The following is a 14,685-nucleotide window of genomic DNA, read 5'->3' on the forward strand; positions in this document are numbered from 1 at the left end:
TTTGGTTCCCTCAAAATACACCAGGGTGGACTGGAGTGGAGTAAAACAAAATTTAAGTTTAGTTTTAGCCTTTGCTAATCTTGATATAGCTGTGTCATCGGTGGTTTGAAATAAAATGACAGGTTAACTAACTAACATATCATCTGCCCAGAAAGATCATTGAGAGGTCATTATTTACAAGACGGGGAAGGGGAGGGAGGGAAAAGCCAGACCCCCACCAATTAAACATTTATCATGCTTTGAATAATTGATAAATGTTCTACATGGAACTTTTCCTTTAAAGGGGCATTTGAACTCCAAGATAGACATGAACCGGCCATTGATAAAAACGCTTTTTTCACGGGTATCTTTCCATGTACACAGACTGTCGATCACCCAGTGAATGAGCAAAATGCTTGTTCATCGTCCTCAGCCATGCTTTGACCTCTGCACAGGATCACACTGCCCAGGTTCCTTTTAATTATAGTAACTATACATTAGTATTATATGGTCACATTTAGAATGTGGGGTGAAGGGGGACTTTATGATAATCAGTGGTGTTAAAGGCACCTAACAATCTGTGTGCATAAGCTCTTGAGATGTTTATCTGCTAAGTTTGCATTACTGTAAGGGTCCCGTTACACATAGCAATGCTCCAGCGAACCGGCAACAATACGACCTGGGAAGGGTTGCTGGTACGTCGCTACATGGTTGCTAGTAAGCTGTCAAACAGGTAGATCTACTCAACGACGCAACAATGATACGGCGATCCGTATAACAACCTCGGTGGTCGTTGGGACTTTGTCACACAGCAGCTATTCTGACGACTCAGACCTCGATAGACGTGCTTCAGTGTTGCCTTTTCCATGCCCCTCTGCTCCGACTCGTGGACACTACTGCGCTATCACTATGCGGTTTGCTTCAGGGTCCCTGTCTGAGTCGCTAGTGCGCTATTTTTTCGTGGATCTACAGTCACTGACACGGGGACACGCGATTATTATAACTGTACATGTTAAATGTTATGGTTGCATATAATTGATAGCTGACCTATAAAAGGAAGCGCTACAAAGTTCCTAATTTGAGACCACCAATCGGAGCTGAGGGGGCATTGAAAAAACAAAGCAAAATCACGCCTGCGTCCCTGAGTTCTGAGTCGCCAATGAGGTCGCTCGTCATTGTTATGGCGTCAAACACAGCGATGCATGCTGGCCAGCGGGACACCAATGATCAAAAAATGGCCTAGGACATTCGAGCACGATCAGCGATATCGCAGCGGGGGGCCGGTCACCGCTATGTGTCACACGTAGCGAGATCGCTGGCAAGGTCGCCGTTGCATCACAAAACCTGTGACGTTTCAGCAATCTCGCTAATGATCTCGCTATGTGTGAAGTACCCCTAAGGTAGTGACAGATATAATATTACACTAAACATCTGCTGTATTTAGTAACTAGTGCACCCATGGCTGACAATTGATGGTAAAATAGAGTCTATAAAATAAATGTGAAGTCATACTGTAAGAACCTCTAAACAGTTCTTTTAATATTTTTGTCAATACAATATAAATTATGACCCTATAAAAAGCCAATATGATGTTAGGTTCAGATGCCACCAGACAAAGGCTAAAAGCTGGGTAATTGCCACATTGCACATCTGATTCCCTCTCTAGACATAGTGAATATTTTTAGGTACTGTGGTGATCATTATTTAGCATTGGTGACATTTACAACAGATTGGAAATTATTATCCAAATGACACGCTGTCCAATGTTGATGACTAACTGCTCAACCGTCATGGGCCCGCTCCTCATATAAGAATTGGAAGAGATTATGATATTTTGGCATGCAGAATTCAGAATTTATAATGATTTCACATGTTGGAATGACCCGAGCATCAAACAACTTGTATTCTGCATATTGCATTGTCAGAGTTTGATGTGTGAAACTAGGATATATTAATATGTCAGAAACGTTATAGTTAACATACACTGATCGCATCTTTATTGACGGCCAGTGATAAATAGGCTTTGTAAAAGCTGGTTTATATGCTTTGAGTCTTCATGAAAAGCAAGTGACATATATAAGATTGTGCATTAGGTGTCGGTTATTTCCTAGAAGAAGTAGAGAGATCTAAAATAAAAACTTTCATCAATATACAATTCTTGAAAATCCAGGAATGGTGTAGCAGATGCAGAATTATCATCTAGAGAATAGACCAGATCATTCACCATGGCAAAGTGTTTTTAGGTAAAGATATAGAGTTGCATTTAGCATAGTTACTAAACAATTACTGCACTAAGTGATGTAGCACAAAAAAATACAAATTACCATATGACATATCTTTGTGGCAACATGTACAGAAAATGTACTGTACTGGCAGGAGATCCTAAGCTGCCAATACAGTATTTGCACTGGTCTTCCACAATAGATCCTACCTAACACCTCCCTCTTAGTATTGATGAATATCTCTACAGTTCCCTTATATCACTGTCATTGGTAGCTAAATCCAACACATGTTTCTTGCAATTCCAGCCCATCACATATCCATATATTTACTTCTTTGAACAGAAACATCATGGATTTGTTGTGCTTGTCCAAGAGGCTATTTCCCACAACAGAGAGAGTATTGTATATGTGCCAGACAAAGGATGTTCTGCACATACACAAGATTTTGCTACCAATGACAGTGACAGTGACAGTGACAGATACAGAGATACCAAAACATTCATCGTCCAGACCACAATGTGTCCTCCCCTTCTCTTGGCATGTCTCCTTCTCCCTGATTCCTGAGCTCACTGTACAGGCTTCCCGATGGTGCGCCAAATGTGTGCACACTCACGCTCCCCCGTTTTTGAAAGGGACAGCGTGTGCACCTTAAAAACGCTGGGAGGCATCTAGTATAAAATGCATCCTCCCCAGCTGAATGTTGCCAAGTCCCCAGTCCTAATCTATTGAAGTTAGTTCATTATCCAGGAGCTGCTCCTATATTTCTGTGTATTGTGTACATTGCCCTGAACCGTGAAGACGATCTGGTGGAACCTGAACCCTGAAACCGCATCAGTCCGGTGATTCCGAATCATACTGTCTAAACAGGTTTTGAAACCAGTGACTACAAGTTCAGTTCATGTCAGCGAACCTGACCCCTAGGGTCAGCAGCTACAGTTCCAGTGATGGCCTAGGAGTGGCACCTGCTTGCTACCTGAAGTTTAAGCCTTACTCTACCATTAGGAGCTCTAGTGAAAACCAGGTAGCCACTTAGCTATGCCCCTCCTAGGGAAGTACAGTCTTGTAGCACAGTGGGTCCACTGGGATCTACATGCTCCATGGTCATTATATAAGGAATAACATAAGATGAGGAATAACACTGTTTCTGGTTCTTGTATGACTTACATATTGCATTTTTCATCAATTTTTCCCTCTCCAAGCTCTATCTCTAATTTTCAAATAGTTCTGAGCTAGTGGGTGGAGACTAACTCCTATGCGATCTCCCATACACTAAATACACAGAAAAGAGGGATTCCTGCTTTTTTTTGGTAGCACACAGGCACAGCAGAAGAGACATGGAAGAAATTATGCAGCAGTACTGAGCAGTGTAGCTATGAATCCAGCTCTTGCAGAAACTATTTGGAATCTGTTTCTCTGCCTCCCACACTATTTCTCTCTCTACTTCCAATATCTTCTGTAACTTACTAGCAGCCAATCTTATCTTGAGCAAGATGGGTATTTTTCAGAGTGAATGATGCGTTCAGAAGGCAGGGTGAAGTGGCTGGCAAATCACTAAAAAAGATGATTTCTCTGATAAGATATATTACAGACTTTCTTATAGTCACATATATTATGCAAAGTTTGTAGAAAGCGCTGTTCCCACGTGCATACGGCTTATGTCAATTTTTCTATAGGCAATAAATGTAAATTACTGTGCACATTGGTGACAAAGATGTCATCAGATTTGGAAATCATACACAAAAAGTTTCTACTACTGGCAAGACATTATTGAAAAGTTAGTAAAACTATTCAAACAATTCCCATTCTATAATTAATGAATCTAAGTCGACTTCAGTACAAATCAACTTTGTTTTAACTATATACTCCCTGAACAGTACTGAAATAATGCCATAAACATTCAGATACCATTTGAAGACAGCTTCCAAATAAATGCATGCGTTATTGGGTGGGAAGTTTGTCTGGCAGGCTGCACAGTCTACTTTATAACATTTTCACCTGCAACCTAAAACAATCCAAATAATCCATATTCCAGACATATCCTTTAAAGCGTTGATGCCATTATCATTCGTTAATGGACATTTAAGTGACTGTCTGTTAACAAGTGATAATGGATATCACACTTAAATGGAATATACCACATTGTTTCTATCGGATGTGATCCCCGAGAGACAAAAGGTGCAAATTCCTCTTTGTGTTAGGGAAAATAACGACAGACGCTGGCGGAGAAGTTGAAGAATGATTTGTTTATGTAAATGCTGGAGTATTGCTTATTCCGGTAGCGTAATCTGTCTTCATATAGTGCGCTATCGGCTTCTTGGTAAAATCAGAACAGGTAGGCAGGGTGCCAATACTGTATTAATGTGCAAGTGAACTTTTTTTTGCCTTATATTTGCTTCTACTTTTTATGATTGGATCTGACTTTTTTTTGGCAAGCGTAGATCAGAACACCTTGCTACAGCCATTCCCAAATAAAGAACGCACGTCTTCCGAGCACTGAAGTTAGTTAGCGCCTGCTGGATAACAACTAATGAAATTTGCTTGTGATTGCCTTCGGTCCTGGCTGCTTTTCAGTAACTTTATTGGTCAAATTGAAGAGCGCGTAGACAGACAGCAGAGTGCGGTGACAAGTGCCATCTCCCTAGTACATGAAGAACTGTCTCAATTAACATTAATGTAGAAAATGAAACTCTGTAATTACTCGTACAAATCCTACAGGTCTCTGTTTCTACACACGGGGTGTCTGCCAAAAGTGCTCAACTTCAAGATGACATTAGCTTGGCGTGGCTGAGTTTACATCTGATAATTGCTCTTCTCATTCATATAATCACTTGTTTGATTAATGTACTCTGCACGCGTTTATTTATGTAATGAAATTCTGCTCTGGATTGCATTTCCTTTCTTTTTCCTCTTGTTTCAATGCAGCGATTGTACATGTCCTAGGGCTACACAAGCCCAGTGTAGACAGTTAGCTGCCTTTGCCTGCACTCATAGTTACTTATGCTTATATAACACTTCATTTTCGTGGCATGTGGCAGTTTTCCTTTGTTAATTGGAACAAATGTGCCAATTATGGAGATTCATCTCTTGATACCAATCAATGAATAATTAGACATAACACATCTGTCTCTGAATGGAGGAAGGAGGTGAGCACAGACAAATGTACTTGGAACAACTGTGAGAAATTTGTGCTTCTGTACCCTTCATTTGCCAAAGAAGCACACTGGGTACTGTTCAACCCACGTATTTTGATGGATTTAATGAGAATGTCTTGTTCAGTATCTGACTATTTTTTTTTCTAATTGCAATATAATATTAAAGGGAACAATGCAATAAAGTGGAAATGTCACCACTTTCCATTTTATGAAATAAGCATAGGGCAGTGTACAGATTTACCTCCATAGCTTTTGAATTAATTAATTTCTATGTGAGAAAGATTGTGACTTCTAATTATTTACTGCCCATGCTACTATATTATTAGAAGTTAAAAACAATTCTCTGAAAAGAATATCAAATCCCAAAAATATCACAAAAAAAAAGAAATCATACTTACCAATATATGGTTGCACCTTTACATATTTTTTAATGGGTTGGTGGTGGGCCTGAAGAAGGAAGCAGAAGGTGGTGACTTTTATAGTATTAATGGTGAACTGACTTCAGCCTGCCTACAGAAGTTGCCTTTACCAATTCTTGAGTTTTTAACCCGTTAATACACCAATCTTATTTGGGGTACTTATGTGAGTAAAGAATAACTTCTAGGAAATACTGAAGTTTTCTAAAACCATATAATGTCCATCAATAATTGGAAAAATTCAGACCAAACTTCATGGCAACAAAATGAATTCCAAGACGTACCTCGATTTGTCTGGCTCATGCTGGATGATAAATTCAGCTCATCTTTAGACATGTTTATTACTTTTCCAACACCTATTATTTTTTTTTTGTGCAGCAATAATTTGCTCCCAAAATTTAGAATTTTGCTACCTGCTATTTCAATTCACGTTATACCTTTTTGGCAAAGCCATGCCCTGTTCTGTCCTCACTAAATGAAGCAGACTTCATGTAGCTATACAGGCAGCTAAACTGCTATACCGGGGTCCAATAAGGAGACTGTAGGTTGAATCTGTGCTTTATTGAACGTGATGGTATATTGGCGTGGTGAAACTACAAACAAAAAATATATATGCATACAATCAATACTGGATTCATCAGGGATTCATATATACATAATATATCATCTGCACTAATAGCTAACCAGGGGGGAATGAACTAAGCAGGCTAGTATGAGACAAAAATTGGATACAGGAAACATACCAGCGATGCTGTCACAAGGGGAGAAGAGAAATGACATGCTTCCTGAATGCAGGCAGAAGGAAAATGGTGGACTGGAGGGAAAATGGGGGCTGAACTAACCATAATCCTTTGCAAAAGGCTACCAGGGTGCATTGCAACCTCTTGCATCTGCACTAATCCAGGGTGCAGCGGACCCAAGTAAAAATGGCAGCTGCACAGGTGCATAAATACCGAATGAAACAGCCAGCCTACAATGAGGGATTGGCCATGTGGTACACCAGTGCAGAAAAAATAATCCGCAAGTGGCCATGTTCACACAGGGAATGCAGGGCTTCTGGCTAACAACCTCTTAGTAACACCATATAGGGGGGCTGCCCAGTGCCAACTAAAATGCATCCCGTGTGAACAGAGGCCACAAGTTTGCAGAACCATTTGGGCCCAACTGCACCCTGGAAAAAATATAAAAAGTGCACAACAAACATAGCAATATGTCCCTACGCTAACATGAACACCACAGAAAGAGGAAAAAACCTCCAAAAAATTGGTTACAGACCAGACAGGCCCAAATGCATTCCCTGTGTGAACATGGCCACTTGCGGATTATTTTTTCTGCACTGGTGTACCACACGGCCAATCCCTCATTGTAGGCTGGCTGTTTCATTCGGTATTTATGCACCTGTGCAGCTGCCATTTTTACTTGGGTCCGCTGCACCCTGGATTAGTGCAGATGCATTTGGGCCTGTCTGGTCTGTAACCAATTTTTTGGAGGGTTTTTCCTCTTTCTGTGGTGTTCATGTTAGAGTAGGGACTGACAAGTGTAAGGAACTTTGACGCAGTTTGTCAGCTTCCATATTAAGGCCTTGATATCAACTAATACCTTACATATATTGCTATGTTTGTTGTGCACTTTTTATATTTTTTCCAGGGTGCAGTTGGGCCCAAATGGTTCTGCAAACTTGTGGCCTCTGTTCACACGGGATGCATTTTAGTTGGCACTGGGCAGCCCCCCTATATGGTGTTACTAAAAGGTTGTTAGCCAGAAGCCCTGCATTCCCTGTGTGAACATGGCCACTTGCGGATTATTTTTTCTGCACTGGTGTACCACACGGCCAATCCCTCATTGTAGGCTGGCTGTTTCATTCGGTATTTATGCACCTGTGCAGCTGCCATTTTTACTTGGGTCCGCTGCACCCTGGATTAGTGCAGATGCATTTGGGCCTGTCTGGTCTGTAACCAATTTTTTGGAGGTTTTTTCCTCTTTCTGTGGTGTTCATGCATTGCAACCTCACCAGAATGCACTGAAAACGGAGGGAAATAGAATGTGAAAGTAAAACACACAATAACACTGCGATTATGACTCTGGTGGAGCCAGAAACACTGAAAACATTAACAAGCAGATAATCAGGATTATGAATTGAATGTCGGAGGCAGAACAACTAACCTTACCAAACGATGCCCAAAAACTGTCTATAACTCTAATAAAAATTGTGCAAAACATATACGCTAACCATGTGGAACAAAGTGTGCTAGAATTTTATCCTACTAGGCTCAATATATCCATCATTGTGATAATAGAGAATGGGTCCATGACCATTGCAGCTGGAGACCCATAAGGCTGTGTGCACACGATGCAGATATGCAGCGTTTCCGCAGCGGATTTTACCGCGCAGAAACGTTGCATATCCGCATTGTGATGTACAGTACCTTTAAAATGAATGGAAAAAAAAAAACGCTGTGCAGACGCTGCGGATTTATCCGCGCGGTTTTCCTGCGGTACAAAATCCGCAGCATGTTACTTCTTTTGAGTGGTTTTATATCTCCCCTGTCTCCAAATCCGCAGGGGGAAAACCGCAATGGAAAACCGCACAAAAACCGCATGAAAACCGCGTGAAAAATGGAAGAAATCCGCAGGAAAAATGCAGGTCATTTGACCTGCGGTTTTCTTCCATTCTGCACGGAAAAATCCGCAGGGCTCAAAACTCCGTCTGCACTCAGCCTAAATCTTTCAACCACCATCAATGTATTATAAGTGAACAAGGCCTTTTCTGGAAACACTTGGAAAATCGAAATCTGTAAGGCAATTTTTCATTGAACAAGTCTCTGAAGGCAGGCTGGCCAAGACCACTTTAACAAGACTTTGCTTACAAATTAAACTAATTGAGCCAATGTTATTTTTTCCACCGTGAGTTCATTTGAAATGTATGTAATATAGCAGAAAAGTGTCTATGAAGAAAAATAAATAAAACCTGGATGAATGTTCTCATTAGACAAGTGAACATCCTTTTGCTCCTTGTTTTTATTTCCTCTATGCTTTAGATTAATAGTTTCATCTATTGCTAATACTAAAACATTCTATTTAGGATGTAATTTACATAGATAGGACCTTTCCAGATAGCGGCTGATCCGTCACACAGCTCAGCAGATAATACATAAAATTAACCAATTTAAGGAAGGGAGAGGTATTTATTTATGACTCGGGAGCTCTGCATCTATTTGTTCTGCCTTTATTTGTGCTGCTAGTATCAATCTAGTTTAGGACATTGGGCTATTATTAATGGCTTATGACAAGACTGAGAAGTCATTTATGGATTTTTGCTCACCAATGCACTCTTGGCCACTGGACTCAGCCGAGAGCTGTTCAGCTTTTGCAATTACATGCACAGTGATCATTAAATTGTTTCCAAAATATAATATTCTTGCAAAGTGAAAAATGCGATAGAACTATTTCATTTACAGGGATACGTTTTGATAGAAATGCCAAGCAGGCAATAATATATTCAAATGCATTCTTTTATAGGTGGAATGGTTGAAAAATGAGGATATCATCGATCCTGTAGAAGATCGCAATTTCTACATCACAATTGATCATAACCTCATCATCAAACAAGCGCGGCTTTCAGACACTGCTAATTACACGTGCGTTGCCAAAAATATTGTGGCCAAAAGAAGAAGTACTACAGCGACTGTAATTGTATACGGTGAGGCGTTGATGCGTTTCTTGCAAAGAATAACTTTTAGTCTAGACACGTTGCATGTAGTCTATAGGATTCATAAATCTTTAGAGTAATCTATTAAGGGTCATTAATGAGATATATATTGATGGGCTCAGAGTGTGCTCCCTGGGAATGTACACTACTATAGTCAGATAAACACTGAGCCAAAATATGTTAAGCCATGAAAAATACCCAGCAAAACGATTATAATGTTAATCAATATCAATGGCACTAGCTAATATTTAGTATTATCTGTTCATTAACTGCTTTATAGATAAGAATAATAATAGTCAATAGTAATTTGTTAGATTTGCCTATGTCATTGTATATGAACAAATTACTAGCGTAAATTAATGCGTCCCAGTAGAGTTACATGACCTGTATGAATGGACTCAGCCTACAGTTTTATTATTTAATATGGTTCCAGACCTCATTGGCAATTTTCACACACTATTAAGATCAGGGACTACTTTATCCCATACTTTAACCCACTACATGTAAGTGTTGTAAGTTTCTGTTTGAAAGCATAGTTATGGGAAGTAGAAATTGGGTAGATGGAGTTCCCCACACTTTCATTTATTTCATGGTAGAAGAAAAGTTGGGAAGTACAGCATTACTGGGCTACTGTATGATATCTAATAGTGTGCTGTCATACTTTGTCTATTTCTAGTGAATGGTGGTTGGTCCACATGGACAGAGTGGTCTTCATGCAGTAATCGATGTGGTAAAGGTTACCAGAAGCGTACAAGAATGTGTACAAATCCTGCCCCACTAAATGGAGGGTCTGTCTGTGATGGCCAAAGCGTCCAGAAGATAAGCTGTACTACCTTGTGCCCAGGTAAAGGTGCATGATGTGACACTGAAACCAAATCCTATATGTGTGGTTGCAAAGGTCTCGCTAGTTTAATAGAGACTAATGATAAGAATAAAGGGACAACGGCACTCAGTATTGCAATTCCAGCCCAGTGGATGGAATAAAATAGTCCAGATGCATCTGCAAATCATCATATTAAAATGCCACAGTTTTAGTACACTATTTTACCAATTTCTATTTAACCCCTTCATGACCGAGCCTATTTTGACCTTAATGACCTGGCCATTTTTTGCAATTCTGACCAGTGTCCCTTTATGAGGTAATAACTCTGGAACACTTCAACGCATCCTAGCGATTCTGAGCTTGTTTTTTCGTGACATATTGGGCTTCATGTTAGTGGTAAATTTAGGTCGATAATTTTTGCGTTTATTTGTGAAAAAATCAGAATTTTGCAATTTTCAAATTTTGAATTTTTATTCTGTTAAACTAGAGAGTTATGTGACACAAAATAGTTACTAAATAACATTTCCCACATGTCTACTTTACATCAGCACAATTTTGGAAGCAAAATATTTTTTTGTTAGGAAGTTATAAGGGTTAAAAGTTGACCAGCGATTTCTCATTTTTACAACAAAATTTACAAAACCATTTTTTTATGGACCACCTCACATTTGAAGTCACTTTGAGGGGCAGAAAATACCCAAAAGTGACACCATTCTAAAAACTGCACCCCTAAAGCTACTCAAAACCACATTCAAGAAGATTATTAACCCTTCAGGTGTTTCACAACAGCTAAGGCAATGTGGAAGGAAAAAATGGACATTTTAATTTTTCCAACACAAATTTCCTTTCAGCATCAATTTTTTCATTTTCACATGGGCAACAGGATAAAATGGATCCTAAAATTTGTTGGGCAATTTCTCCTGAGTACACCGATACCTCATATGTGGTCATAAACCACTGTTTGGGCGTACGGCAGGGCTCAGATGGGAAGGAGCACCATTTGACTTTATGAATGGAAAATATGCTGGAATATTTAGCGGTTGCCATGTCGCGTTTGGAGAGTCGCTGTGCGCCTAAACACTGGAGCTCCCCCACAAGTGACCCCATTTTGGAAACTAGACCCCCCAAGGAACTTATCTAGATGCATAGTGATCACTTTGAACCCCCAGGTGCTTCTCAAATTGATCTGTAAAAAAAAAAAAAGTACTTTTTTTTCACAAAAATTATCTTTTAGCCTCAGTTTTTTCATTTTCACATGGGCAACAGGATAAAATGGATCCTAAAATTTGTTGGGCAATTTCTCCTGAGCACAGCAATACCTCATATGTGGTCATAAACCACTGTTTGGGTGCAGGGCAGGGCCCGGAAGGGAAGGAGCGCCATTTGACTTTTTGAATGGAAAATTAGCTCCAATCGTTATCGGACACCATGTCGCGTTTGGAGAGCCCCTGTGTGCCTAAACATTGGAGCTCCCCCACCAAGTGACACCATTTTGGTAACTAGACCCCTTAAGGAACTTATCTAGATGTGTAGTGAGCACTTTGAACCCCCAAGTGCCTCACAAAAGTTTATAACATAGAGCAGTGAAAATAAAAAATCGTTTTTTTTCCTCAAAAATGATTTTTTAGCACGCTATTTTTTATTTTCACAAGGGTAACAGGAGAAATTGGACCACAAAAGTTGTTGTCTAGTTTGTCCTGAGTACTCTGATACCCCATATGTGGGGGATGACCACTGTATGGGCACACGTCAGGGCTCGGAAGGGAAGTAGTGACGTTTTGGTATGCAGACTTTGATGGAATGGTCTGCGGGCATCATGTTACATTTGCAGAGCCCTTGATGTTCCTAAACTGTGGAAACCCCCCACAAGTGACCCCATTTTGGAAACTAGACCCCATAAGGAACTTGCCTAGATGTGTGGTGAGCACCTTGAACCCCGAAGTGCTTCACAGAAGATTGTAACGCAGAGCCATGAAAATAAAAAATCTTTTTTTTCCTCAAAAAATGAAATTTTAGCTCACAATTTTTTATTTTCACAAGGGTCACAGGAGAAATTGGACCCCAAAAGTTGTTGTCCAGTTTGTCCTGAGTACGCTGGTACCCCATATGTGGGGGGAAACCACTGTTTGGGCACACGTTGGGTCTCAGCAGGGAAGTAGTGACATTTTGAAATGCTGACTTTGATGGAATGGTCTGCGGGCGTCATGTTACATTTGCTGAGCCCCTGTGTGCCTAAACAGTAGAAACCTCCCACAAGTGACCCCATTTTGGAAACTAGACCCCCCAGGGAACTTATCTAGATGTATGGTGAGCACCTTGAACCCCCAAGTGCTTCACAGAAGTTTATAACGCAGAGCCGTGAAAATAAAAAATCATTTTTTCCCTCAAAAAAAATGATTTTTAGCCCGCAATTTTTTTTTTCACAAGGGTAACAGGATAAATTGGACCCCAAAAGTTGTTGTCCAGTTTGTCCTGAGTACGCTGATACCCCATATGTGTGGGGGAACCATTGTTTGGGCACACGTCAGGGCTCGGAATGGAAGTAGTGACGTTTTGAAATGCAGACTTTGATGGAATAGTCTGCAGTCGTCATTACGTTTGCAGAGCCCCTGATGTGCCTAAACAGTGGAAACCCCCCACAAGTGACCCCATTTTGGAAACTAGACCTTCTAAGGAACTTATGTAGATGTATGGTGAGCACTTTCAACCCCCAAGTGCTTCACAGAAGTTTATAATGCAGAGACATGAAAATGAAAAAAACATTTTTTTTCCACAAAAATAATTTTCTAGCCCCCAATTTTTTATTTTCCCAAGGGTAACAGGAGAAATTAGACCCCAAAAATTGTTGTGCAATTTTTCCTGAGTACGCTGATACCCCATATGTGGGGGTAAACCACTGTTTGGGCACACGTCGGGGCTTGGAAGGGAGTGAGCACCATTTGACTTTTTGAACGCAAAATTGGCTGGAATCAAAGGTTGCACCATGTCGCGTTTGGAGACCCCCTGATGTGGCTAAACAGTGGAAACCCCTCAATTCTAACTCCAACCCTAACCCCAACACACCCCTAACCACAACCCTAACCCCAACACATCCCTAACCCTAATCCCAACCCTAACCCTAACCCCAACACACCCCTAAACCCAACACTAACCATAACACTAACCACAAGCCTAACCCTAATTCTAACCCTAACCCTCTTTTCAACCCTATCCCTCTTTTCAACCCTAACCCTCTTTCCAACCCTAACCCTCTTTCCAACCCTAACCCTAATTCCAACCCTAACCCTCTTTCCAACCCTAACCCTCTTTTCAACCCTAACCCTCTTTCCAACCCTAACCCTAACCCTCTTTCCAACCCTAACCCTCTTTCCAACCCTAACCCTAACCCTCTTTCCAACCCTAACCCTCTTTCCAACCCTAACCCTAACCCTCTTTCCAACCCTAACCCTCTTTCCAACCCTAACCCTAACCCTCTTTCTAACCCTAACCCTAACCCTCTTTCCAACCCTAACCCTAACCCTGATGGAAAAATAAAAATAAAAATATTTTCTTTATTTTATTAGTTCTTCCTACCTATGGGGGTCATAATCGGGGGGTTCATTTACTTTTTATTTCATTTTGATCACTCTGAGAGTGATCAAAATGAAATAATGGAATCTGCAGCCGGCAGATTTGGGCGGGCGCACTGCGCATGCGCCCGCCATTTTCTAAGATGGCGGTGCCCATGAACCGGACCCACCGGACACCGGGAGCGACGGGGGACTTGGAAGGTGCCGGGGGCGGTGAGAGTGGGTGAGGGGGGGATCGGAAACTGGCGGGGAGCGAAGGGAATGGGAGGGGGGGCAGATGATGACAGCGGCGGCAGATCGCCGCTGTCATTCAGTGGCAGGGGGGCGATCGCCGGTGGGGGGGGTCAAATCGGTGTCTCCAGCCATGTCCGATGCTACTGCAGCATCGGCCATGGCTGGATTGTAATATTTCATCAATTTTCATTGATGAAATATTACTATCGCTCTGATTGGCTGTTTCACTTTTAACAGCCAATCAGAGCGATCGTAGCCACGTGGGGGCGAAGCCACGCCCCCTGTGGTGAATTACAAAGCCCCCTGTATCTGCGGGTCAGGTGACCTTTCATTGACCCCGGTCACCCGACCCGCAGGGGGGCTTTGAATTCATGACACAGGGTATGCGTCATAGGTCGGATTGGCACCGACTTTCATGACGCATACGCTGTGTCACAGGTCGGGAAGGGGTTAACTGAATAACTAAATAAATAATTTTCTAAATAATCTCAGTTTGATATACAGTATGTGAACGATGAGAGGAGAAAAACTAATCATAACCCATTTTTTGCAGATATTGCATTTTGAATACCACACAAAAT

The 14,685-nt window shown here is 41.1% G+C and overlaps 1 protein-coding gene across 2 annotated transcripts in view; it reads left to right on the top strand.

Annotated features, from left to right (window-relative positions):
- Nucleotides 1–14,685, top strand: part of UNC5C (unc-5 netrin receptor C) — a 560,809-nt gene that overhangs the window by 432,320 nt on the left and 113,804 nt on the right. For both annotated transcript variants that reach the window (XM_073589804.1, XM_073589811.1), the window contains exons 6-7: nucleotides 9,289–9,469; nucleotides 10,155–10,322. In XM_073589804.1, coding sequence (XP_073445905.1) covers nucleotides 9,289–9,469; nucleotides 10,155–10,322 — 349 coding nt within the window. The remainder of the gene's footprint in view (nucleotides 1–9,288; nucleotides 9,470–10,154; nucleotides 10,323–14,685) is intronic.

Source organism: Dendrobates tinctorius, unplaced genomic scaffold, assembly GCF_039654945.1.
Source record: "Dendrobates tinctorius isolate UK_male_01 unplaced genomic scaffold, ASM3965494v1 ptg000011l, whole genome shotgun sequence".
NCBI classification, from domain to species: Eukaryota; Metazoa; Chordata; class Amphibia; order Anura; family Dendrobatidae; genus Dendrobates; species Dendrobates tinctorius.